This window comes from Heliangelus exortis, chromosome 1, assembly GCF_036169615.1.
Source record: "Heliangelus exortis chromosome 1, bHelExo1.hap1, whole genome shotgun sequence".
NCBI classification, from domain to species: Eukaryota; Metazoa; Chordata; class Aves; order Apodiformes; family Trochilidae; genus Heliangelus; species Heliangelus exortis.
This window is the reverse complement of record NC_092422.1, coordinates 160,594,239-160,618,463: the sequence shown is the minus strand read 5'-3', so window position 1 is coordinate 160,618,463 and position 24,225 is coordinate 160,594,239. Positions and strand designations below refer to the sequence as shown.

Below are 24,225 nucleotides of genomic sequence, written 5' to 3'. Positions count from 1 at the left end.
ATTGAGCATTTCTGTGCTAATCTCAAGGCAGAAATTTTATATACCTCCCTCATTCACCTAATTGTTTTAACCCAAAAAAAAGAAGCTCAGTTCTCAACAGTATTGCAGCCCCAAAGAGATAAAGATCAGACAACTAGGACTGTCAGATCAAAAAATAAAATAAAATTTAAAAGAAATAGGTTCAGCTGTCATCTTTACAGCTTTAGCACTAACAAATTTTTAGAGAACATTCCTTTTGCTTCCTACTTTTGTGCCTAGCACTATCAGTATGCTTTTAATAACTCTTTAACACACTTATCTCTCCTGCAGTCTGTAGCAGAGCAGTATGGTGTCTCCCAGTTATAGGACTTATTTTTTAACATAATTTTTAAATTATTTTACGAAGTCTGCATCACAGAAATCCAAGGGCCTTTTGCTCTTAAAAAAAAGCAATTCAATCTAAACTTACACATAAAAGACACAATTCTAAGATATTTAATACATTAAATTCCCATACTGAAAAAGTGGTCATGTTACCTGTACTTCAGGAGAAGATGGATTTATAGCATTGTTGGCTGTTTGAACAGCTGTTGCCACACTATCACTAGGTAAACTGAATGACTCAGAAGAAACCAGGCAAGAAGAAGGCACAGAGTGCTCCAGAAGATCAGGAGATTTATGGACTTCAGATACTAATGAAGGAAATAAAACCAGAAAATAGACACACAATATGAGTAAGCAGTCAAAAATTAAATTATTTCTGAAATATAAGCCTAGCAAAGTCAGTCACACTAGCAAGTACAGTCATATTAATATAAGTCTGTGTACCTCTTAAAACCTAATTGCACTGAAAAATAATTCCAAAGTTCCTCTACTTTTCAGTACTGTCAACTTAAGGACACTGAAAATTTTATAGTCACACTACATTTAAACTTATAACTTAAAAAGAGGTTTTACAAGACAACTATCATCAAAAGTAGAAGTTTTAACTTTTGTCTCTTCCCATACATGTAAACTTTCAGCTTCAGCATCACCTTTAATCAGTTCACTTTAAAACCATACTTACAATTTCCTGTTTTATAAATTTCAGAAGCAAAAAATCTTCAACTATCTTAAAAGACAAATACAAACAGCTTACCAAGAGGCTAGCTAAAAGCATTTTTACTTTTTATAAGGTATCAAAAGATAAAGTAAATAGCACCCTAGCTAATACTTGAGTGTAGTTAATACTGAAGTGAGATCTTCCATATGAATTTCCAGTAATGCCATAAAAATCCTGAAGAGTGGATCATCATTATCAGTCCAGCATACAAGAAACACAAGCACTCCTCTGAAAGATTCACACATAAACTAAATAAAAAGAAAAGTAGAAAGAAGTATATCCAATTATTTTAGAAAAAGCAGCTCGTATTATTGTTACAAATCTTGTAAAAATGTAAAAAGCTCAGTCTCTCAATATCACTAATACTATACAAGTGTGGATATAAAGCACAGACAAGTGCATGCAGTGGCCTAAAGGCATTCAAAAGGGACACATTAATTCTTGAATTGAGGCGTCCTGTGTTCCATCATCTTTATCTGCCAGTTCTGGAATTCAGGTTAACACAAAAAGACCACAAGACAGAAAAATATCGGGATGGTAATTGCAGCTATAGGAGATTTGGATACATGTGAAGAGGGAGAAACAAAAACAGCCATGCATGGAAACTTGAATGAAAAGCCTGGAGGACAGTTCAGGAAACAGAACAGGAACAAATTTAGGTAACCAGGACAAAACGAAGGATTGGACATAACACCATCTTTAAAAGCAAAGTAAACTCTGCTCCAGAACTGGAAATGGTTCTTGTAGACCTCCTTTATGCACCATAAGATATCTGTGAAACCTCTCCCCCCTTCTAAATGTCTGCATACAAAGGTAGCTTCCTATAACCCTTATCTACTGTTAGTTCAAATGACAGCAAGATGACAGACAAGATGACCTTTTTGGTTCTAAAAATACAATAAATTTTCTGGTTTATGCTATCATTTAATAGCCTGAATTTCAGTTTGAAATAAATTTCCAACAGATGGAAAATCAACTAAATACTGTACACCAGGCAATTCTGACTGAGCAGACAATCTGTTTCTCTTACTAAAACTATCAACTCAAGAGGAAAAATACTGCATGACACAGATCCTTGTGGTGTTCACATTCATCCTTTGTCAATAATCACCACAGTATAGACGGAGTTCAGATATAAACATTTTATCACAAAAGTAAAAACAGAAACTAAGTCTGGCTACAGATGAGAAATGGAGCCTCACAGAGATTAAAGCTTAAGGTATTCACATATTCTGGGGTATCCAATACTAGATGTAGGACTTTGTGTTTCAGATAATACAGATTTTTGTGGAACCTTCTACAATCAAATCTAGCTTTCAGTGATTCCAGTTACAGTAAAGAATGCATAGAATTTGGAGGGGGAAGAAAAAAAAGAGAGAAACAAAAACCTTTCCTCTAAAGTTACCAAAATATAGCTTAGGAAATGAGGAGCAACAACTGGCAACCACCTCTGAACACTGTGGTTTAAAATTGTTCAACTAAATACACGATCTTGCAGAAGACAAGAAAAGGTGGCTACACTCCAAGGTATCATTCAAACATCTTTTTTAAGAAAACATTTTTTTTAATTTTTTCAATGTTAAAGATTCATAAATTAAACATTCCTAGAATTACATGTGCTATGTCTGTAATTCAAGCTCTGTTAATTATTTCCTTTTGCGTATATACTGCTGAAATTGCATTAGCATATTAGTTCAGCTCAAAATTCGCTTATGAAGACAACCCCTCAATCATTCCCGCTTACCATGCCCTGGTTATCCTAATGTAACTGTTTCAGAACCCCTGAAAGAACAAAGTACCTCTGATAAATCTAACTGACTGGACTGCAACAGTTAATGGATGTTAGGCTAACACTGGTCTGAAATAAAATTGAAGGACATCTAGTAAGGACATTGCCTTTTCACCACAACTTTACAGATCCTCTCCTCTTCAACCACTGTACCACCTCCTATGACACACAGCCATTCTGTTAATGACAAAACATTCTTCCACTGTATCCTATCCTGATGCAATGAGTCTTATCTAACTTCTTCAGTAACCAAACCAAGAGTCAGTCCTGATGTATTTCCAGATAAAACCGGTACTATTCATTGGTCAAATCTGCAGTACTATAAAGAAAAGCATGTACTCATTTACATGTACATGAAAAGAAGGATGAAATAAGATGCTGATACTTTATTGCCAGAAATTTATTTTTTTAAAAAAACTTGTAATTTCTGAGCACATAACTTCCCAGTATTAGGAATACGCTACCATAAGTTTATATGCAAGAACTGACAAAACCACGCAGCTTAACAGAAGCCATCTTGCTCACATATAAAATATTCTCTATCTTTAATCTAGTAATGAAGCTCAGACAATTAAAATCAGTAGGGGATCAGAAATTCTGAAAACAAAACCAAGCGGATGAAAATAAACTGTTAAATCAGTATTCCATTTGAGCTGTATGCATACTTTTGAGCTTCAGAATGAAGATATTAGATACGAAATACGCCAACGAAAAAAAACCGTAACATCTACTTAATGGATGTTACTTATACCCAGCAATTAAGAGCTTATCTATCAACAGAACTCTGAGGAAAATATGACATAATAATTCTTTGACATACAAACTACTTGTGGGATGTTTTCTCTACATGTATATTTCAGGTGTTAAAAATAAAACACCCAAGAAGCAAAAACTAAACTGTCTATCCTTGACTGCCCGTGTCTTCAAGGATACAAAGCAATGAAACTTTAATGCTGTATAGACTGAGAACTGTGTATCTTAACACTTTTCACTTAATAGTAACAGTCTGATAAAGGTTAGGACTGGTTTTATGTATCAAAATTTCAGTTATCTGCTTAAACCCCAGCCCCAAACAAGGTTGCTGAAGCACAGCTGTATGATACAGCAAGCAATTTTTTGTCGAAGAGAATGTCTATCAATTGTAATACCAGAGCTAGAACACAGGGATCTACAGCCTGCAGAATGCTGAAAAAGCAGCTCAGGGAAAAATAAACTGAAAAGTGCTGTATTTAAATCGATCAACAAATTTACTTTTGCCAATACACAGAAAACTAGCTCATGACAGAATATGGCAAACATATTTTACATAAGCAACAAACACCCAAAAAAAATTAACCTACTATTGTCAGTGCCAAACAGCTTTATTAATGAAAGAACAGTCCGTTAAAAAATTATCCTTTTTTCTGAAGAAAAAAAATGCAACAATTAATAAATTTAATAAAAAATACACTGTTTTTCTGTACTTACACTGCTATTAGCCCAGTGTATTGGACAGCTATTAGAAAGGGATGATTTGCTTAAAGAAAGTCAGAGGGATACATTAATAGATAAGACCTGACACCCAATATGCCCGAAACAAATATAAGCCTCAGACGGCACACACAGCATTCTGCAAAGCTGTAAGATGTTTTAGTAGTTTCCTTAACAATCTTCCCATTCCAAAACCAACATTTTGAATTACAAATACAATTTGTATGTGCAGATCAGCAATTCACCATAAGGAAGTTTATTTCTTTATCTGTTGGTGAACATAACTTCAAAATTAAGTAAAACTAAGTCAGTGTTAATTCCAAAATTACTATCGACATGTAAACGTCTACAAAATGCTGAATTTGACAGCAATTTCTCTGTTGATCTCAAAAAATGTGAATGTCTTTCTATCACCAAGAAACATTTGGCTGCTTCTCTACATGTACCAGCTCACAGTGATACATCAACATACAAAGAAAAACACTCTATTATGTTTTCAAGATAATTTCTTACAGTTCACAACAGAAAGCACCTCCCAAAATTTTGTTTTTCAAAAATAATATTTTCTTCTAGAAAGTAAGTAACTACAAATACAATTCCACTATCTTAAATCTAAGGCTACAGAAAAATACAAATTTTATTTCCTAACTCCTTATTTAGGTAAAACTTATATATAGGTAGCAAAAGTTTACAACACTGCAATCATTTAATTAAATCTCAGATACAAATATTTCAGTATTCAATTACTATTTTTTCCTTTTGTTTTTAAAGAAACTGGTTTCTAGAAAATTGTCAAAATTTTCAGTCAACATTACTGCACTTTGGCAACTGTAAGGAACTAGAATATTTTATTTTATATTTCTTAAAAAGTTCAATTTTCTTTTCTGAACTGTATTTAAGTCTGAAGCTTACACATAAACTTTAGTACTCCAACAGTGTTCTTAGAACTGTTTTGATTTCTTTAATAGGTTTTCATCTTCAACTTCAGGAACACATTTACCAAATTCAGCCCAAGAAAAGCACTAATGTTTGAGTAGTTCCCTCACATTTTTTCAAAGCCCAGACATTTCACATACAGTACTGGTTCTTTTAATACTTCCCCATATTAAGGCTGCAAAGAAAAAGGGAAATCCATCACATACATAAAGACACTAAATAAGAAGGACTTCTTGTTTTTACTTCAGTTAAAGAGTCAGAAGGAACAGACTCAATACAAAAGGTGAAGCTTTGGACTTTCCAAACAGTAGTGCCAAAGGACACCTAAGTAAAATGACTGCACAAGTGCATGTTATTTTTTTATTTCACTCTTTTACATTACCTCTTAATGTGTACCTTCTCATAGAGCTTAAGTTTTCAGACCAGCCCTTCTGTTTCCAATCTTACACAGCACCCATTATGATGGAATCTAATTCAAACTTGCAGTCATAAGAGTGGAAAAATAAATATATTCTTTCTCACTTTTACCATATTGAATAAACCATTTGTTTTACTACTGGGTGAAACTGCTACAGAAGCCCAAGAGAAAGGATTTCATGCTCTCTTGGAATTGTCTGGGTGAAAGGAGACAAAATGGTATACCTGCTGCACAAATTCTTTTCATCTCCCTCTCTGAAGGAGCAGCCACAAATAATAATTATTTTCTGATTTTAAGTACCACATAGAAAGGACTATTTGCACATATCAATAAAAATTAAATTACACTGTAAATCTATTGAACAAGTGAAATCAGCGTTGAAAAATATAGTAAAGAAGAACAATGCAAATTTCAAGGGCAAAATTGCTCACTGCAACCAATAACGGAACCTTAGAAATAATTTTTGATTTCTTCTTGCATATGGAGAAATACTGCAGCAGACTTCACTATTTAGTTTTAAAACTAAAATATATTACAAACATTGGATATGCAGGAAATTGATAAGGAACATACTCCTCCTCCATAAAGCCCACTAAATCATGGGTGTATATAATGCTATCACACTCCAAATTTATCAGAATAATCTCAGTAGCACCATAATACATTTGAATTTTATATTTTTCAGCAAAATAAGACAAGAACAACTAACATATAAATAATATTGGGCAGACAATTCAGCTATTTCTCTTACTAAAAACTTTATCTTAAAATACCTTGCTAAAACCTAAGACTTCTGTTTCACTTACAAATCATTAAAAACCTTTAGTGTTGCTGACAAATCATTTAAATTCTACACACCTTATCAGATTAAAAATGGGTTTCATGACATGGACATATGGCATGCAATTTAATTAAACACATTAAAACTGGCTACTTAATTTAAGCTGTACTTTTTAACAACAGTTAAAATTACAAGATCAGTAACAAAGTTATTTTGGAAAATACAGTTTCCTTGTCTATTGGTTTAAGTTGTTTTTTTTTTATTTCAGTGACAAGTAGAACTAATTTTCTCTAGTGGATGAAAGCCAGTACTGCCAGAAATGAAACAGCAAACAAAAAAAAGATCTGATGAATGTGATTTATTGAGAGCTCTTGTAACAAATCCCTATCTTATTTTTAGAACTACAGTAACTTTACATAATTTATACAGTACAATAAAATATCAGACAAATTTTTAGCTTCTGATCAAAGAATAAAATATGGGCTGTTTTTTCCCTTAATGCTACTAAAATTATTTCTTTCTGTGAAAGCAATGAAATCTAGACTAAATCCCCACAACAAACCAAATGCCAACTATTAACAGCTCCCTAATCTTTTAGTTCTACTGAGACTTTACATTTATCCACTACCAATGAGCTTTTATTAATTTCTTAAAATCCAGTCACCAGGCATTTATACAAATTAATAAAGTAGCTCCACAATGTTTCAGATTTTGCTTGAGATCAAAAAAAAGTGTAATGTATTTTCTAACTTTAAAAACTGCTTAAGTAAAAAAAGATCATTCCTTCCTCATTCAAAGCAACTAAAAGACTTTACCACAGTCAATGAAATCTAATGAAGGATGCAACATATTCAAGTCCTATTTTAAGTACACTTATTGTATGATTTCCCATCTTTTGTAACAGATCTTCTGTACTCAAGAAGTAAGAACAAGCTCTGAGTAAAGAAGCTGTGTTTCTTCTTCCCAAGATACATCAGTCAGCCTTTGAACTGAAAAAAATGTATTTTTCTTTCATTCCTCAAGAAAGTTTAACTTTGAGAAGTGAAGCTACCCAAAATAATTACTCAGGAAAACTCTTATGCTAGGTTTTAATTGCTGCCTATTCTTTTATTGTGCATATATACCCTTCTGGTTATTAATATTTACAGTGAATACACAAGGACACTAACTTATTATTAGTAATTTTATAGCAATTTTATCAATACCTGTAGGAAATGCTGCCCATGCAATAGCAGGGGATGTAGTCTGCTTTCCACCATTTCCACAGTCATAACTCTCTGCTGCCTAGAAACACAAAAAAAAATCTTCCATGTATTTTAAAAAATGCTATAAATTTCTATAAACAGTTGAAAATAGCTAAATTTCAAAATTAATTAATCCAAATAACATACCTCAAATCCTCCAAAGTCATCGTCATCCATCTTCCAATTGACACTACAATACAGAAGAGATATTGAATTCAAAACAGAAAAACACAACTAAATTGTGATCTACTTTGCTTATAAAAAACAAAAAAAACTTTGTAAAACCAAACTTACAGCTTTAATGTTAAAAAGACAGACTCAGTTAGAATGAACTGTGCTCAAACCCTAAAAGCCCTGCAGTGTGAAGAAATACAATGCTCCAGACTGCAAGTAAATGGGTATATTTTATTGGCCAGTCTCCTAAGAAAAATGTGCTGATTTTATGATCAACTAGGACTCAAAAGACAAAATTACTATTTGCACTCTGGTTACACAACAGATGACCAGAGACCTTTACTTGGATACAAGCACTACCTATGTGCTCTTCATAGCCTCATCACCTTCTCACTTAAATAAGAATATTCAGTCTCCAGCCAAGTACACACCTCCACAGGTTACTCAAGGTCTTCCTAATTTACATTTCTACAAAAGATCAAGGTACCTAAAGAAGAATTTTTTCACACAGAGGATGCAAGGGCTAAAACCTCAAGATCTCTCTTAAGAAGCACTTCTTCATTCATCCAGAAAAATGAAAAAAAATGTGTATTTTATGATGGAACTTGAATACCTTCAAGAGAAAAGACAAGCACTGCCCATTAGTTTTATTAAACATCTTTTAAAAACAAGGATGCAGAAAAACCTTGCCAAGACAAGAAAACAGAAAAATGGTATTTTAAAGCTGTAACCATTACCCTCAAGTATAGCAGTCAAATCTCTAGTACCTAAAAAAATGGTAATGAAAAAAAGCAGCAAGTTAGTCTGGAGAGTGAGAGAAATACATATGTGCATACACATTTACACACACACACACACACACACACACACACACACACACATATATATATGTATATATTCCGGGAGGTAGTTTTCTGACCATCAGATTCCAAAATGAAGAATCTACTTCATTAGTAATGTAATAGTAAAATTAAATGCATGTGCAATCTACTACGCACTCTGTAGTTTTGTGTTTATGATTTACAACTAAAAGAATATTTTCCATTGTTAAGCTGCTTTTCCAAATCAGCACAGTGATTACATCCAAAAACATTTTCTGCTTTTCCCATCTCTTCTTAGCTGTCTGGCAACATCAACACAAACTGCAACTTAGAAGAAGACTGTGGTAAATTTCTGGAAATTTTTCTGCTACCACAGAGGTCCTTCCCTAGGTTTCATGGAGGGGCTGATTGAGATTTTACAAACTGATCAGCATTTTTGAGTTGTAGCCCTGAATTCTGTGGCATTTTGATATATTTATAGTTAAATTGCAGTTCCTTCTACAAAAATGCAGGATAAGTTACTTAGCTAATGAAACAAACTGAATATACACACAACTGTGCAAAAAAAAAGGTTCTATGGATATTTTTAAAACCAGATACCATTCTGATGCATGAATGAAGGGTGACAAAAAAACCCCAAACAAAACAACAAAAAAACCAACCTATGCACATGCTCAGAAACAAAAGAATTGAAATAGTTTGGAGGAAATCTCCAAAGTATATATCCACTGCTGACAATTACTACTGAGAGAATTCAATTCAAACCACGTCTTCTGAAGTTTAAAAAACTAATTTCCAGGTTCTTATTAATCAACTTACTTTAAATCACCACTACCACAGTATAAACAGATTTGGTTAAATTAAAGAAGGTTATTATCCAACATTCACATGGGCTATAATAAATAAATATATTTTGGGGATTGTAAGGAACTGGGTTTGGTTTGTGCTGTTTAATTTTTTTAAGAGAGAAAGAAGGTAGTTGGATATTTTTCCCATCAATATTAACCTTAACTGGTCAGACATTCATACATTCCTTTAAAGTATATTTGTGTGTGTAACTGAATTAAAAAAATATATTTTAATATAGGTAACTCAAAAAAATAAGACATGAGCACACAAATGACAGCAACAGAAGCTGTCCAGAGAACACTGCTGAAGCAGACAGAAATGCACAAACAACTGAGAACATCAATGTATTCACACTGCCTACTACTAAAAACCATCCAAAACAAACAGGTAATTTATACAGGCACTGCAAAATGTACCCTACAAGTAGCAATCATAGCAGTCAGTTAGGGAAAGTCTTTAGAAAGGCAAATAGATACTTTGTTTATATACTATCACATCATCAGGTCCTACAGGCCCTATCCAAGCTACTTCAAAGGACCACAGTGAATACTAATTACTTCAAAGGACCACAATAAATTTTCCTTAAAGAGCAAGAGGCTTTATTCCCATCATCTCAAAACTGGTTATGTCTCATCTGGAAATACATTTCATATTCACTACTCTTTTTTTAAAAGACACACTGGAAAACAGAGGAGTGCAACAGGAATTACAGCAACGTTGGAAAGGCAAGCAAAAATGGAGAGGCTTTAAAAAAATAAATGAAAGGCAAACAAAAGTATCTAGAAAACCTGAAAAATAATATTCTAAGAAGTGATTAACTACTTTCATTTGTCACCTAATTCAGCACTGGCATAAGGCAGTACAGGAAAGAAGCCTCTGTAGGAAAAATGTGTGTTAAATACTAGTGAGGACTTCCAGGAAGGCATAACCCATATGAGAAAGTCTATAAGAACTTACGAATACATAAAACAGAAGTATTTTTAATAGAGAAAAAGGATGTAGGGCAGAAGAGAAAATGGCGAACAACCTGTTACTGAATCCATCATCTTTGTTATTACATATATACAGTTTTCATAAGTCTGCTAACGATCACAAGACTATTTTGACCTAAGATTACCTTACTCCACGAATTTTAACAGACATTTCACGGCTGCAACAGCATGATTAATCTATGAATTATTCCACACATCATTTAAATGGAATAAATGAGAAACAGACTCCAAGCTAGTCTCAGTAGTATCAATGTTTTTTTTCACGCCTAACTGCTAATCCTCCAATTTCCAGTTCTTTGGAGATCCCACAGGAATTCTAGGCTAAGTGTTTCTCAACTAGCTGGGAAGCACTGTGTGCTATTTGTGTATGTATAATATATATTCATACATGTACACACACCTGTTTTCAAAATTAAGTTTCTAGTCTGCCAAAAAGAAATCCTCATTTGTTTACATGCTTTGCAAAAAAAAAGTTCTGAAAAAAATTCAAAATGAAACTGGCGAAGTTACCATGTATCACAAGTAAGCAGGCAGCAAAGGAGGATAGGAAAATGGATTAATTTCTGAGGGATGCTGACACAGGGCACTTCAAAAACTCAAAAGTGTAGTTTTCATTCAGAGTGTTAGTGCAAGGGCTCTTACTAGATGTCTTTTCAGAAAGATGTTTCCTTTTGCATAAAAGGAAAAGCATGCTTTGTGCAAAGAGGAAGACTCCATATATTTCAAGAACTGTTCAGAAAAAAAATCAATCAAGCCTATTTTTAGCAAGGAGTCTTTCATAGCTCTCAAAAGTGCATGTGCAGTTAGCTCTAAATAATGTTTGAATAATGTTATAAACTGATAACAAAGCTGAAAATGAGACACATACTCAGTTCCAGCCCTTATTCTAGTGATGGAAATGCATTTCTGGCATAAAGAAACAACAGAACTAGCCAAACACCTCACACAGAATTGAAACAATTTGGGGAGCAGACTTTTTTAATCAAGCAGGTATTCCAGAATGGGTAATCAGACTGTTCTTTCCTAACAGACTAGGAACATTATTTGTGGCACCAGAATAGGAAAGAATACATTAAGTGCTGACAGTGTTCAGAAGGATTTAAAAAATAAGATAAAACGACAAAACAGCCCACACAGTCTTACCATGCCTAAATGTGGTCTCTTAAAATATGCCTGATACTGGATTTAAGTAACTGTAAAATTGGGCAACAAGAAGTCAACCTCAAAATTACAGATTCATAGAAATTACAGTTGGAAAATACACAGTAGGTCATCCAGCCCTGGCCATTTCCAAAACATTACTGTTCTCAAGGCATGTCCTAAAAGGCTTGAAAAGCTCTCCAGTCACACTCCAGTGAAGAGAAGGAAACTTTTAATGGATCCCAAATACTCAAACCATTGCCTGTTCAGTAGATACTATGAACAAGTTTGTATCCACCAAATCATACAATAATTTAGGTCAGAATTCAGACCAGCAGGTCATCTAATCCAAGCTCAACACAGGTCAACATCACATTCAGATGAGGCTGCTCAAGACTTCCTTCTCTGGGACTGATGACAACACATAATGAATGTATTGAAGCACAGACAGCTATTCCTGAGATGCCTGCAAGCTTTCCTACACAAAATGCAGTCACCACAGCCTGACCATTAGGCTTAGCATAGGTCCCGAGAACTTTGTGAAATGCAGTTCCCCAGCAGACATCCCAAAAGCACGATTTTATAAACAAGAACAGGAGCCATACACAGGTAATAAGACAGAAATATGTCACATGGGAAAGAAGCCCCTCTTCCCCATTCCAACTCTTAGGAGAAAGAATGTTGTAATACCACCAGAAATCCTGGCATTCTTCATATCCAAAAGGCAAAAATGGTGGAGACCAAACAGTGAATTAAGAAGCATTCTTCATTCACTTAAAAGCCTACACCTGGTTATTAACAACTCAAATTAATCAAGTACTAATCTATTATTTGATAAATCAATTACAAATTTATCTCAGTAATAAATAAAATAATAGAAGCATCTAATTTTGCCAGGTACTTTCAACTAGATGATATATAACCCGCTCAATAATTTTGTGTATGATGCTGATGTACTTGTTGAATTTCATACATTTTTAAGGAACAAGTTAGAGCATATTGCTCTTTTTTTTTTTTTTTTTTTTTCTGTGGAGTTGGCTGAGGGTGGGGCTGTTTCATTTATATGTTTGGAAAATTGTGGGTGGATAACCCCTACCTGTGAACATGTATTGGTTTACTTGCATGGTTATGCTTTCTAAATAACTAATTCAGTATGCTTAATCTCAGACAGGCTCATTAGCTGTTCTTCACCATATGTATCATAGACCACATAACTGAAAAATAAATCTTTGGCCAAAACTGCAGGCTCCAACAAGCCTGTTCAAGATAAGTATGAAATTTATAACAAACAAGAAAAAAACAATCAACCAACCAAAAAATAAAATAAAATAGCAGTAATTCATGGTAGCAGTCATGAGCTGAAATGCACACGATTTTTCATCTTTCTTCAAAAAGAATGAACCAATAAGATGCAGTGATTTCAATCTTTCAAATCAAATGAAAGTTCAATCCTTTTAGTGTTTTATTTTTAGAACTTCCAGTTCTGTAATCTGCATCAGAGCAGTATCTTTTTTGCAGTGAAAAACTTCTGCAAACTTCTGATTTTTTTTTTATTATTATTAAAGTAGCTAACTATACAATAAAATTGAATGGAAACTTTCATACAAAGAGAGAATGATCCTTGTGGTTAACATTCACTTGGTGGTTTGTTACTAAATTAACAGAGTTTGCAGTCTTGTTACAGAAGATGTATTCTACATTGGCTTTTAATGTGAAAGCTTTTAACAGCTCCTAAACTCTGCATTAAATTTTCAGTATTTATCATCTAGCAAGAAAAGTACACAGCTGGACTGGGGTTAAGATTACAGACTATATGGACACAAAGCAAGAGGGAAATCTAGGGCAATTTTGAAAGTTAGTCTGCATTAGTATTTACAATAAATATTACCTTAAAAAAACTAACTTGGAAATAACAAACTTAGCACAAGACTTCCATAAGAAAATAAGATTTTGTGTCAAAAATATAAAAAATTATCTATGTAAGAAGAAGCCAAGAGATACTCAAAGTTCTTCAACGATTAAGAAATAGTCATTAATAAATCTTGGATAACCTGTAATTTTCTATGAGATAACTATAAGTGTTCTGACTAGAACTGAAGGTAAACATGAGGAAGACCTTTGCAGTATAGAAAAAGAAATACAAGCTTTATCATTCCAGAGAATGAAATGCCCAAATAAACTTGGAGGTTCACATAAGTTTTCTACTTTTAGAAAGTGGGATTTTTAAGGTTCTCAGTTTCTGGCTGGGGTTGTTTTACGGAACTGGGGAGGAGTTAAGTCATTTTTATTCACAGTACAAGCCAAACAGCTTCAAAATCTTGAGAAATATGAGTAAATATACTTTGAACAATATCATATAACATTCATGCCAATGAACTGTTGCCACATGCACATCGCATGAAATCAAAGTTTGCATATTTTAATTCAGAGAGATGTGGATGCTATCTGTGGATGCTATCTCAGGAAAAAAAAAAAAAAGCAAGCTGGTAATTCATTTTTTGTTTATCTTGAAGTAGAGCATCTAAATACCAGCATTCAAACTTAAGTCTGTGCAGGCCGGTTGTTGAAAGTGGTTAGATGAGGGGATTGATAACCTCTAACACCTAAGGTGCAAGTATATCCCCTCTTTACTTAAACAACTGTTCTTTTATCTTACAATCAGACTCTATCACCCCTACAAAGTTGTTCAAGGACTGTATACCCTGACCCATGAGACAGCGAAAATCAGGAATCACCAAAATGCCAATTTTCATCATTTTACAGTCTATATATTTAGTCATAAAACAGAATGAGTAGCTTGCCAATTCAGTAAAGAGGGCTTTAAACTAGAGATGCTACAGAAAGGGATCCTCAATCCACCCCACTGTTACCACTTTCAGTGCCAGTAACAGATGACCTGGGCCTGGAGAAGGATCACAGCCAGCAGGAGAGCACCTGAAATTCAGGAAAATGGAATCCCAGCCAGTGAGGGAGTTTCAATTGGAGCAGAGATTAAATGCCTCTGTAAATATGCAGGTAACGAGGGGAAGAAACAAGAGGAGCTGCAAACATTGGAGTGCCTGGAGGGCTACAATGTTATCAGCATCACTGAGATGTGATGGGATAACTCCTACAACTGGAGCATGGGAATGGTTCTTTAGGAAGGACAAGCAGGGGAGAAGAGAAGGGAGGGGGTGGTGAACTCTACAACAGCCATGGAGCCCATGGAGCTCTGCCTGGGGATGAATGAGGAGCTGACTGAGAGCTTATGGGTCAGGGTTAAAAGGAAGATATAGTGGAGGTCTGTAGACAGAGAGGACCAGCCTGAGTTCACACCTCAGGGAGAATTTCGATAATCTCATCACTTGCTATTTGTGAAAACACAGCAAGGCACCAGCAATTTAGGAAATCCCTGGAATGTACTGACAATTCCTTCCCAGTGGCAGAGGAACCAGCAAAAAAAGGTGTTATGATGGATTTTGCTCTTACCAGCAAGGATAGGATGGCGGACAACATGAAGCTTTAAGGGCAGCCTTGGCTGCAGTGACAGGTACACTGCAGAACTGGTGGAATTCAGTATCCTTAGGGCAAAACACAGGTTAGGAACCTTAGACTTCAGGAGACTTCACAGACTTTTATCTAGGATCTTTTTGACAGGATACCATGGGACAAAACCCTGGAGGGGAGAGGAATCCAAGAAATCTGGTCCCTAATCAATCATCACTTTGTCCAAGTCCAGGAGCAATGTGTCCCAGCAAAGAGGAAGGAAGACAATAATGCCAGGAGACCTGCATGGATGAGCACGGAGCTCCTGGACACATTTAGATCTTAGAAGAAAGTCTACAGAGGACGGAAGCAAGGACAGGTAGCCTGGGAGGAGTACAATGAAGCCCTCTGAGAAGCCAGGGATCAGATATTTAGGAATGCTAAAGCCCAGACTGAATTAAGTCTGGCTGGGCAACAAGAAAAGCTTTTACAGGTACATCAGTGATAAAAGGAAACACAGAATCTTTCAGGTTGGAAAAGACCCTTGGGATCATCAAGTCCAACCATCGTCCCTACTCTACAATAATAAAGGAAGACAAGGGAGAACGTGGGTCCACTCCAGAAGGAAACAGAAAGCCTGGTCATGCAGGATATGGGAAAGGCTGAGGTAGTCAATGACTTTTTTGCCTTGGTCTTCACCAGCAAGTGCTCTTGCCACACCACATAAGTTGCAGAAGGCAAAGGAAATGACTGTGAGATGGAAGATCTGGACCCTGCAGAAAAGCAGGTTCCAGACCATCTAAAAAAACCGAAGGTGCACAAGTCCATGTGATCTGAAGAGATGCATCCACAAGTCCTGAGGGGACTGGTGGATGAAGTTACAAAGCCATGGTCTGTCATATTTGAAAAGTCATCGTAGTCTGCTAAAGTTCCCAATGACTGGAAAAGGGAAAACACAATCCCCATTTTCAAAACAAAAACCTGGGGGACGACAGGCCAGTCAGTCTCAACTCTGTACCCAGCAAGATCATAGAGCAGATCCTCCTGAAGGCTGTGCTAAGGCACATGGAAAATCTGGAGGTGGTTAGAGGCAACAAGCATGGCTTCACCACGGGCAAATCATGCCTGACAAATCTGGTAGCCTTTTATGATGTGATCACAGCACTGATGGACATCTATCTGGACTTGTGCAAAGTGCTCAACACTGTCCTGCACAACATCCTGGTCTCTAAATTGGAAAGATACGGATCCTATGGATGGAGCACTCAGTGGACAAGGAAACGGCTGGATGGTCACACTCAAAGACCAGTGGTCACCAGCTCAAATGAAGACCAGTGATGAGTGGCACTCCTCAGAATCAGACCTGAGACTAGTGCTGTTTAACATCTTTGTGAGTGACATGGACAGTGGGATTAGGTGCAACCTCAGCAAGTGTGCCAATGTCATCAAGCTATGTGGCAGGCTGACACATCATGGGGAGGGAGGCATCCTGAGGGACCTGACAGGCTTGAGAGGTGGGCCCATGCAAACCATATGAAATTCAACAAGACCAAATGCAAGGTCCTGCACATGGGTCAGGGCAATTCCAAGCACAAATGCAGACTGGGCAGATAATGAATTGAGAACAACCTTGAGGAGAAGGACTCAGGAGTGTTGGTTGATGAGAAGCTCAGTATGAGCCAGCAGCGTGCATTTACAGCCCAGAAAGCCAACTGTATCCTGGGTTGTGCCAAAAAGAAGCATGGCCAGCAGGTCAAGGGAGGTGATTTTCCCCCTCTAGTCCACTCTCATGAGACCGCACCTGAAGTACTGTGTCCAGTTCTGGAGCCTCCAACAGAAGAAGGGGTTAAAGCTGTGACAAGACAAGAGGTAATGGCTTTAAACTGGAAGGGGGAAGATTTACGTTAGATATTAGGAAGAAATTTTTTACTGTGAGGGTGGTGAGAAATGGGAACAGGTTGCCCAGGGAAGTTATGGATCCTGCCTCCATAGAACTGTCAGGGTCAGGCTGGATGGGACTTTGAGCAGCCTGGTCTAGTGGGAGGTATCCCTGCCATAATCTTTAAAGTCACTTCCAACCCAAACCATTTTATGATTTACAAAGATAACTACACCAAATCTCAGATACCTCCCAGATCAATAGACAGCTGTATCATACACTTTTTCAGCACTCATTAACTAGAAAAAAAAGTATTCACAAACATCCTAAAACAGAAACTATTTTTTAGCTTTTAATGAATCTGATGAACCTAGAGGATTAATATCTCATTTTATCATTTATCATACAGTAATTAAATTTCTGTAGGAATCATTTTAAGTGGACTGTAACTTTTAAACAGAAGCCTTTTTTAATTCAATTTGAGACCCTTTCCACAGCCATTTTACAATGTTACTATCATTAGTGCTACACAAGTGCACAAGAACTTGTCCAGGAAAAAAAAAGTTGTTGAGTTGAGTTTGAGTTGAGTTTCCCATGTAACATACAGAAGCATAAGAAAAATTTGAGAACCCAAAAGCAGAACATATCAGAGGCCATATGACTTTACTGAAAATCAGCATTTCAAGATAAATACAACTTTTCTTCAATCTATAGGCAATGAGGCCAAGATAGTGACTTTTACTGCAGCAGCTTCTAAGCTAAAAGCCAGTGGCTTGTGTATCACACAGAAACCACCTCAGAAGCTCTGCATTATTTCAGAAGCTACACCCCATGGAAAGTCCTTTTAAAAGCTTAACTGGCAAGTGTGTGCTAAAATATTTTATTTTCCATCTAAAACTACCCAAAATTCCAATCCTCAGAGACAGGATTTCCAGGTTATTTCTCTCTATACACACACACACACACACACACACCAAACTCAAGAACTGTAACACAGGAAAGTGTTGTTCAAGTTTTGAAAAAAGAGTAAGCCTAATGCAAATAAATTGACTGTAGGTCTCCTTTACTCAGAAATTTAAGAAAAAATTAAAATCAGTTACCTGTGTTCTCTGATAAACAAAAGGTATTTAAGTGAATAGTGAATAGTTATTTAACATAATATGCCAAACCAAATTCAAAGTAATTGATTTCCATTCTTTCCCTCAAGCCTCATTCAAGAGAAATTAAATCAGTGTGTTCTGGCAAAGTATTTAATGGGGAAAAATTTAACTGTAGAGAGCTACAAGGCAAAATTCTGGCAGCTGTACACAGAATATCAGATAGTTTTACCTACGTGCATCTTACTCAAAAACCTTGAGGAGTTAAGGAATGAACTTGTAACTATTTTGTACATTATTTGGTGTATTTAGCAGTTATTGAGTGTATTTATCTATAAGCTAACAGAACTTCAGAATCTACAGTGTTTAGAATCTAGGCACTGTAACTAACAGAACCTTTTCAAGGTACTGGATGACTGTTTTCAAACAGACCAAACTCAATAATCAACATTTTCGTAATAACAGTATCTTTTAATATCATCTATACTTATTGTGGCAAGTCATGGCACTCAGCTGCCTTTCAATGGACTGTGATCACACACCTGCAGGAAGTAGATGGTAAAGCACGATACACAGTAACATTGCTTCAATTGTTCCTCACAGCTCCTACTTACAGACAGAACCACAATTAGAAGCATATCGACTCTTTTAACCTCTTCCTTTATTGCAGAAGCCATCAGTCCGAAAAAATATCACCCACATATTCAGCCTCAATACACAGAACTAAAAATGGAAAAGTTGGACAAACTTCTCTAACGAGGAAGCATGAGAAAAAAGTTGTAGCTGCAGCAGTGATGCTCCCTGATGACCTCTGTCCAGGTTTAACATCAGCCTAATGACACAACAATCTGCTGCCTAACCTAGCACAGACACACATTAATGAACCAAAGAAAATGACAGTGCCTTGCACAAACCATCAGGAAACTGCTATAAATACAGTATTTAAACAAATGTATGCAAGCAGATTATGCAATCTCTTATCAGGTATGGAGATACACAAAAATTAGCTCAAGCATTCTAATTTGACTCCTTGATCAAGAGAAGTACTGAATAGGTAAAAAATTTACTTTCTAAAACAATTACCAGAATTGTTAGTGGGAACCTTAAAAATCAGAATTTAGTCCTGTACCATTTTCAGTAAGTGGAGGTTTTTAAAGCCAATGTTCCATAAACTGCCTGAGATTTTAGGATTTTCTTTCACAAAGTTAACACTATAGTTTGGACATGCCTGATTTTCTTAAAACAAAAGCTTAGAACATTGTGCAAATGTAACAGAAGACATTTTATATTGACTGAAAAAAGCAACTTAAACTAAAGCTATTTTCAGATTCTTCTCTGAAAGATGTAAAAAAACCCGAATTTTAGACACCTAATCACAAACAGCAAAAACCTGCTTCTCTTATATAGGCATTGCACAGGCACTAGAAACATTTTTTCTTCTGAGGATACAAAATACCTTTACAAATATTATGTCCATTCCTCTAGCTCTGTTTCAAAGGCTTGAAAAGTTTACTGGACAGTATCTGTAAACATGTGATGAAAGAGAAAAAATAAACCTCATGTACACAAAGGCAGACAGATGCCACAACCAGATGCTGAAAAACTGCTGAGGAGTTCTTTAAAAATGCCATCCCTAAAAATCTCTTTAGGAATATCCATCATGACCTTAACAAACAAGTATATGTGAAGTATGTAAATTTAATACACTTTCTTTTAATTCAAAAAGTCATCTGTGATTGCTTATAAGAAACTTATGGGTGCATAACTCTGCTTCTCCAACCATACCCTATAATGGAATTTACATTTTAAAGTCTTGGCTTCATCAAAAGAGTAGATGGAACTCCCAGAATTGATTTCATTCACTCCAAAAATAAACCTGTTAACTGAACAATGTAAAGGAAAAAAGCCTGCTATGTCATAAAACCAAAAATATTCACATTGGTCAATCCTAAACTCTTCAGGAAGAAAGAATACTAAACATACTGTATGTTAAGAAAGCCTATACACCATTTTATTCTACATCAAAAGGTTACAAATTACTTAATCACTCTGTAAAAATAGCACCACTTCTGGAAACTCAGGTCTAGAGAGCAGCACCACTGCTTAAATAAAACAAAGGGATAGAGGAAGAGTAAGGTTGTAACAAGCTTTACCTGAAAAGCTAAACCAAGCTTTAAAATCTACGGTATTTACTTTTACTCACACAAATAAGGCTCATTTCCATCTAAATCTTAAGTTTTTAGAAGTCTGAGGTAACCAATATGGAAAAAAAAAAACCTTGTCTTGAATTTCTAATGTATTCTTCTTAAAAATATCAAGGTAATATAGTGAAGTATAGATGTTAAAATACAGTGTCAGAAAGTCACCTTGCAACACTTTACAGATAATCTAAAATTTACAGTACACATAAAGGTAGGTTTAGTCTGTAGGACTTAAATTTGTAATAAATGCAACCTGAAACCTCTTGGTGTGCTAGAGAAAAAGCCCCCCACAAGACAATAAATCTGAAAAAAAACCATAGCTGAGGAAGTGTCAAGATTGTTTTTTCCATCATTATTATGATCAAATTAGTTTTCAACAAGCAGAACTTTCTTGTAAGGGCATTCAGGTGTCAAAAACTGTCTAAATGGATGATAGCAGATTACAAAACACACAAGCATATCAGACCACTGTAAACCAAACCAACCACACTGTGAACCTGAATGGACTCAAATGAACATGGTCACGAAGGCACTGTGAACTTTACAATTAAAGAATCACAAAAAGCTTGTTTCCCCAGTACCACAATCTTTTTTCCATTTAGTAGTGCAAGCTTTCCTGGAAGTTCATTTTCAGTAAACCAGAATAAATCAAGCCAGCTGCTCAGATATACACCATACTTAGATGTAGTCTTAGCAGTTCTGTAAACATTTGGAGAATGATAGTTATTGCCCTTAAGACTGCAATCCAATTGTTCCTCTGGACCAGAGATATTCATTATAGCATAATTGTATTTTGGCACCTACAAATCACTCTGAACCTCAGCCTGATACCACTTAAACAGCTGGCATTGTCTAGACAACATATATTCATCACCAAGCTCTGGCAACATGTCATTTGGAATGAAATGTGGAGGAGCTGGTCCATGGTGTTCAAAGACAGACAGGAAACAATCAAGTAGCCTGTAATTAAACACAAAAGTACTTAAAACTGCACAGAGAGGTCTACTGAGGCACCAGCTGATCAGTATGCTTCAAAATCCTTGTATGTGAATAAGTCACCACGTACACTCAGTTTTCAATCATTTCCTATCTCTAGGTAGAATTAAACCAGAAGGAAGCTTTAAGCTTTCTTACAATAGTCAGAATAAAGATTTGAATAACAACACATTCAAAGGTGACAGGCTCTACTTTAACATCCACTGCCTTGCTGTGTCCAAAATCTGTCTCCCCAGATGAGCTACAGTAAAATACCATCTCAGCTTAAGGCAGAAGGAATCAGCATACAGAGGCTGTGATGTCCCAGACTAACAGCAGATTATCAGTGAAACTATCTACAAAGACATGCCGAGGCACACAGTCACTCTCCTAGTCTCCTGTATTTAATCATCTTCCTTTCAAAAACAGTACAAAATAAATTTGCTCCAGATTCTCAAGAATCTCTTTAAGAGGTTCTGGAAAAGGCTCTGGGATTATCCATGATTCATCAAGCATCCAGGCATCACCTAAATCACACTTTTTGAGGGATGTTGTCTGCCTGAAAACTCTGAAAATGGTCATCAGTCTTTTTGCCTGTATTAGGGACTGAGAAACTGACATCCCAAAGGAAAAAAAACAGTGAAGCACTAGAACAGCAGCACCAACAGTTAGTTAGACATTCAAGCCATGGATATAAAGGCACTTGGAACAAAGTCTAACAAATGCATGCAGATAGGAGAAAGCAAAAGAGCCAGAAAGCATTAAGAACAAAGACAATTAAACAAGGCTACAGAAACAGGTGTTCAAGCACTCTGACAAGAACTATCCAAAGCTCCACTAAAATGATGTGGTAAGATGGCAAGAAATGCATTCACAGTGTGTAGCTAACAGGCAAAAGCAATTGCTAACCCAGGAAAGGAAATTTGCCTATAAGATAAATTACAGTCTCCTGAGGAGAACCGCAGCTGCAGAGAATTCATCAAGGGAGTATCCCAGCAAAATGTTAAACTCAGGTGCTAAGCTATCAAGAGGACACAGTTAACCCTACTGTATCAATGAGAAGTCTCAAACCCTAAATTTTTAAAGACCAGATTTACAGGAAATCTTTCAGATGCCTGGAGATGCATACAGATACTCATACTTCAACACCAAACTCCATCTATAGCAACAGACGTGAGGCACATAGGCACTCCTGACATCAGACCAAGTACTTCCCCACTACTTAAGATTCCAGACAATGCTTAAGAAATTGGCCACGCACAGTTTGGCCCTAGAAATGGAGAGGCAGAGAAGTCATAGCCAAGATGTCCAAACCTCTGGGCTAGAGAACTACTCACAAGGTTCTCCTTCCTGTTGACAAGAGTATCAAGTTTCTGGTGCAGAGAAGCAAGGCTCCTCCTATTGCTCCTCTAAACTAATTTTTAAATCTCCTTTTGTCGCACATCACTAAAACCAGGCACCAGAGCTCACGGATATCAACACTAGTGGGCCGTGGCCGTGACACAGGTCGGGCCAGAACCAGGGGGCAGCACCGGAGGAGGAGTCAAGTTGATGAAGGCAGGCCTCGCAGAGACAATCACCTGCAGCACCCAAGCTCTACCGGCGCCGGTACCGGGCCAGCTCCACTTCCCGCAACCCCGGGTTGGGAAGGGCGGTGAACCCGAGGGAAACGGCGCCTGCCTCCCTCTGCTCGGCTTCTAAAGAGGAGGGCGGGGGAGGAGAGGGGTGCAGTGCGGGACGGATACCCCTTTCCCTTCAGCCCATCCCGCAGCCGCCCCTCTCACAGACCCCGCGGCCGCTCCCCGCCTGCCGCCGCCGCCACCAACGGCCGCGTCCCCCCCGCCCGCCGCGGGGACAAAAAACCGCCCCCGGCGCGCGCGAGCCGCACGGACGGACACGCACGCACGCACGCACCGGCCCGCGCGGCCTCACCCGGATGCGGATGTAACGCGGGTTCCCCCCCACGCCCCGGCCCGCGGCTCCCCCGCCTCCCCCCGCCTCGGCGGCCCGCGAGTCACGTGGCCGCCAGCCCCGCACGCGCGCGCTGGGGAGAGGCGGCCGCTGATTGGGTGGCGGCGAGGGCCGCGGGATCGGCCGCCGGAGGCGGGAGGGGGCGGCGCGCGGTCGGTGCTGCGGTAACCGCCGCAACCGCTTAAACCGCCGTAACCGCCGCGCTGGGCCTAACGGCGGGGCAAGGGGCGCCGCCGGCGTTGATGGGTCCTTTGGGGGCTAACTTGTCATCCTCGGACGGCTCCCCGGCTATCCCGGCGCCTTATTCTTCCATACCGGGCCGATCACGGAAACCCGACGGCACTGGAATCACCGGCTGGCGCCGTTCTCGGAGCAGCCCGCGTCCCTGGATGGAGTCTTTGCTTCTTGGCCTTTGGTTCTACAGTCAAAACGTCGTTGCCCTGCTGTCTGCGTGGTGACCTGAGGCTTGGTGCCTCAAAGCTTTGTCCTGAGGCAGCGGTGGCATGTTGTGTTAGCACTGGCTGCCACCCTTCCGCGTTCACCACAGAAAATTAATCGAGAGATGATGGGACATTACAAATCAAAGCGCCTTCCGGCCTGGTCAGAAGGAAAAGATAGGATTTAGGGGCGGTTCTCTCAGCAGTTGGTGTAGGGTGTTTAGAGGACGTTGTGTGAAGTGGCAAAGACTAAAGCGGAACGTCCGGGTTACAAATAACATAGCAAAGTGTGATGAACTGGGGAAAGTTCACTGGATATTTTTGCTACTGAATCTATTATGTGGACAAAACATTTTTGGTATCTAATAGAATAAATATCTATTGATGAAAAGAGCATTAAAAGACAGAATGAAAAAGATTTAGCCTTATGGCACTGAAACAGTACGCATTCCATGCTATGTGTAGCATTACACCTGACTGCAGTGTTGCCAAAGATGGCAAGAGA

At 37.5% G+C, this 24,225-nt stretch overlaps 1 protein-coding gene across 6 annotated transcripts in view; it reads right to left on the bottom strand.

Moving 5' to 3' along the window:
- Positions 1-23,622, bottom strand: part of CCDC91 (coiled-coil domain containing 91) — a 107,728-nt gene extending 84,106 nt beyond the window's left edge. Inside the window, exons 1-4 of one of the 6 annotated variants that reach the window (XM_071733396.1) lie at positions 23,599-23,622; positions 7,867-7,909; positions 7,681-7,759; positions 517-671 (exon numbers count right to left, since the gene is read on the bottom strand). In XM_071733396.1, coding sequence (XP_071589497.1) covers positions 517-671; positions 7,681-7,759; positions 7,867-7,896 — 264 coding nt within the window. In that variant the 5' untranslated portion in view covers positions 7,897-7,909; positions 23,599-23,622. The other 5 variants (XM_071733395.1, XM_071733398.1, XM_071733393.1 and 2 more) reach the window with 5 other exon arrangements.
- Between the last annotated feature and the right edge of the window lie 603 nt (positions 23,623-24,225).